The sequence below is a fragment of the Etheostoma cragini genome, chromosome 4 (assembly GCF_013103735.1).
Source record: "Etheostoma cragini isolate CJK2018 chromosome 4, CSU_Ecrag_1.0, whole genome shotgun sequence".
Classification (NCBI taxonomy): Eukaryota; Metazoa; Chordata; class Actinopteri; order Perciformes; family Percidae; genus Etheostoma; species Etheostoma cragini.
Genome location: NC_048410.1, coordinates 110,249 through 113,179, shown reverse-complemented (window position 1 = coordinate 113,179; position 2,931 = coordinate 110,249). Strand labels below are relative to the sequence as shown.

At 43.5% G+C, this 2,931-nt stretch overlaps 1 protein-coding gene across 1 annotated transcript in view; it reads right to left on the bottom strand.

Annotated features, from left to right (window-relative positions):
* gdf5 (growth differentiation factor 5) overlaps positions 1-382 on the bottom strand; it is a 5,637-nt gene extending 5,255 nt beyond the window's left edge. The window contains exon 1 of the mRNA XM_034869442.1: positions 244-382. Coding sequence (XP_034725333.1) covers positions 244-382 — 139 coding nt within the window. The remainder of the gene's footprint in view (positions 1-243) is intronic.
* Between the last annotated feature and the right edge of the window lie 2,549 nt (positions 383-2,931).

The window sequence follows — 2,931 nt, the reverse complement described above, 5'->3', positions numbered from 1 at the left end:
CACACACAGACACACACACACACACACACACATACACACATACACAAAGCACACACACACACATACACACACACACACGCACACACACAAACACACACGCACACACACACACACACACGGACAAACACAAACCCCAACACACACACGCTCACACATACACACACCGATAAACACACACACACGGACAAACACAAACCCCGACACACACACACACACACACACACACACACACTTTAACTGAACAGACGTCCAGAGACAGACAGCGGCGCGTCCTGATGTCCTCGTCTCCTTTCTGTCCTCGTTGCGTGACGTGAAACACGCTGATTAAGAAATGAGAGCCAGAGTTCCCAGCATGCACTCTGGCCTCGTTAAGGGGATCCATCTCTGGTTTGTGTCACGCGACCGCAGCTCCTCAGACCGGGACCACTTCCTGAAGACATAATCCCGTCGTAACGTCTTCCAGCTTCAGACTCAAACCATGTTGACTCTTCTTCTTCTTCTTCTTCTTCTCTCTGTCTCCAGAAGCCCAGACGTTCCTCCGACAACCTCCACCTCGTCCTACTTCCTGTCGCACATTTGGGTTTTTGGGGGGTCAAAATTTGAGTTTTTTCCCCGACATTTGTCACATGTCTTTGTTGTCATTTGTTTCCACATTGTTGGTCACTTTTTGCGATATTTTTGTTGATCTTTTTACATTTTTTGTCACTTTTTACAATGTTTTTGTAGAACTTTTTACATTCTTGATCAGTTTTTACGATGTTTTTGCGTTTTTCGTCACTTTTTACGATGTTTTTGTGGATATTTTTACATTTTTCGTCACTTGTTACAATATTTATGTTGATCTTTTTACGTTTTATTTCACTTTTTACGATCTTTTTGTTGATATTTGTACATTTTTGGTCACTTTTTACTATGTTTTTTCACCACTTTGTTGATGTTTTCATATTTAAATCTGTTGCTAGGCTGCGACTACCTGGTCGTTGCACGCTGAGTCTGATGCGTATTAATTAATTAATTAATTAATTAATTAATTAATCTGTTATGAAAGATGTCCCTGCTCTCACTCCTCAACTCCTTCTTTCTCCACTGACAGTAACGTTACCTTTCTGTCCATCCGTCTGTCTCTATGCGTTGATGTACACAGCCCACTAAAGTACATAGATGTAGTACTCTCTAGTACTTTCTAGTACTCTCGGGTACTCTCTAGTGCTCTCTGGTACTCTCTGGTACTCTTTAGTACTCTGTAGTACTCTTTAGTACTCTGTAGTACTCTCTGGTACTCTCTAGTACTCTCTGGTACTCTCTAGTACTCTCTAATACTCTGTAGTACTCTCTGGTACTCTCTAGTACTCTCTAGTACTCTCGGGTACTCTCTAGTGCTCTCTGGTACTCTCTGGTACTCTTTAGTACTCTGTAGTACTCTGTAGTACTCTTTAGTACTCTGTAGTACTCTCTGGTACTCTCTAGTACTCTCTGGTACTCTCTAGTACTCTCTAATACTCTGTAGTACTCTCTGGTACTCTCTAGTACTCTCTTGTACTCTCTGGTACTCTCTAGTACTCTCTAGTACTCTCTAGTACACTCTAGTACACAGGCTATCAGTAACAGTACATGTTCGGGGTTTCTTTTCAAACAAAGGACTGGCATCAGACCTTTCCTTCATATTATTTTAATGGTGTTAAGTTCTCCTTTCCCCGTCTATAATAACACGTCACTGGGGACGGTATTAAACGTGACACCGCCGTGGCACCAACACGACGACTTCCTGTGTTTCAGCGCGGCGAGAGGGCAACAGAAAGGAAAACCACGTCCTGTGGGAGCGCTCTGCGGCCGTATCGTCTGTCAGGTGACCTCACGGTGACACCCAACAGGGTCCAGGTACGCTCTGTTAGGTTTTACTGCACCTCGCATGAAACCTGAACCCAGAGGGGAAACACACAGTTATGCCATGTCCAACAATGCCCCCCCCCCCCCCCCCCCCCCCCCCCCCCCCCCACGATAGCGGCTGAATAAACTGCCCCAACGGCCATGTACACAATGATGTCACTTCCTGCGTAAAATGTGTCTGCGTGCCCCCGAGCCTCAAAGTTCAGCTCAATCATCCAAATATAGATGAACGTCCTGAACGTTGTTTTTTACATTAACCCTCATGTTGTCCCCATGAAGACAACATGAAGACAACATGAGGACAACATGAAGACAACATGAAGACAACATGAGGACAACATGAAGACAACATGAAGACAACATGAGGACAACATGAGGGCAACACGAGGACAACATGAAGACAACATGAAGACAACATGAGGACAACATGAGGGCAACGTGAAGACAACATGAGGACAACATGAAGAAAACATGAGGACAACATGAAGACAACATGAGGACAACATGAAGAAAACATGAGGACAACATGAAGACAACATGAGGGCAACATGAGGGCAACATGAGGACAACATGAGGACAACATGAGGACAACATGAGGGCAACGTGAAGACAACATGAGGACAACATGAAGACAACATGAAGACAACATGAAGACAACATGAAGACAACATGAGGACAACATGAGGGTTAATTTTAGTCTCAATAATTCCTAATTTCTGCTTTTCTAATTCAAACATTAGGGATAATTTCCTATAAATGAGGTTTATTGACCAGAAATTCCCAAAAAACTGGAAAACTAAAGTTAATGAGTTAGTGTTACGTAGTGTTGAACGTAAAAAAGTGACAAACATTGAAAAAAATCGTCAAAAGTTCTGGAAAAAAAGGAACTAAACTGTGAGAAAAAGGTAAAAACATTGATAAAAAGTGTTGATTTTCTATTTTGGGGAGAAGACACCACGGGGGTTAAACCTGTTGACGTGAGGACGGAGCGAGAGGCTGAAAGTTCAGCGTGCGCCGAGCGACTCCATCTGGAACCGGATCCTC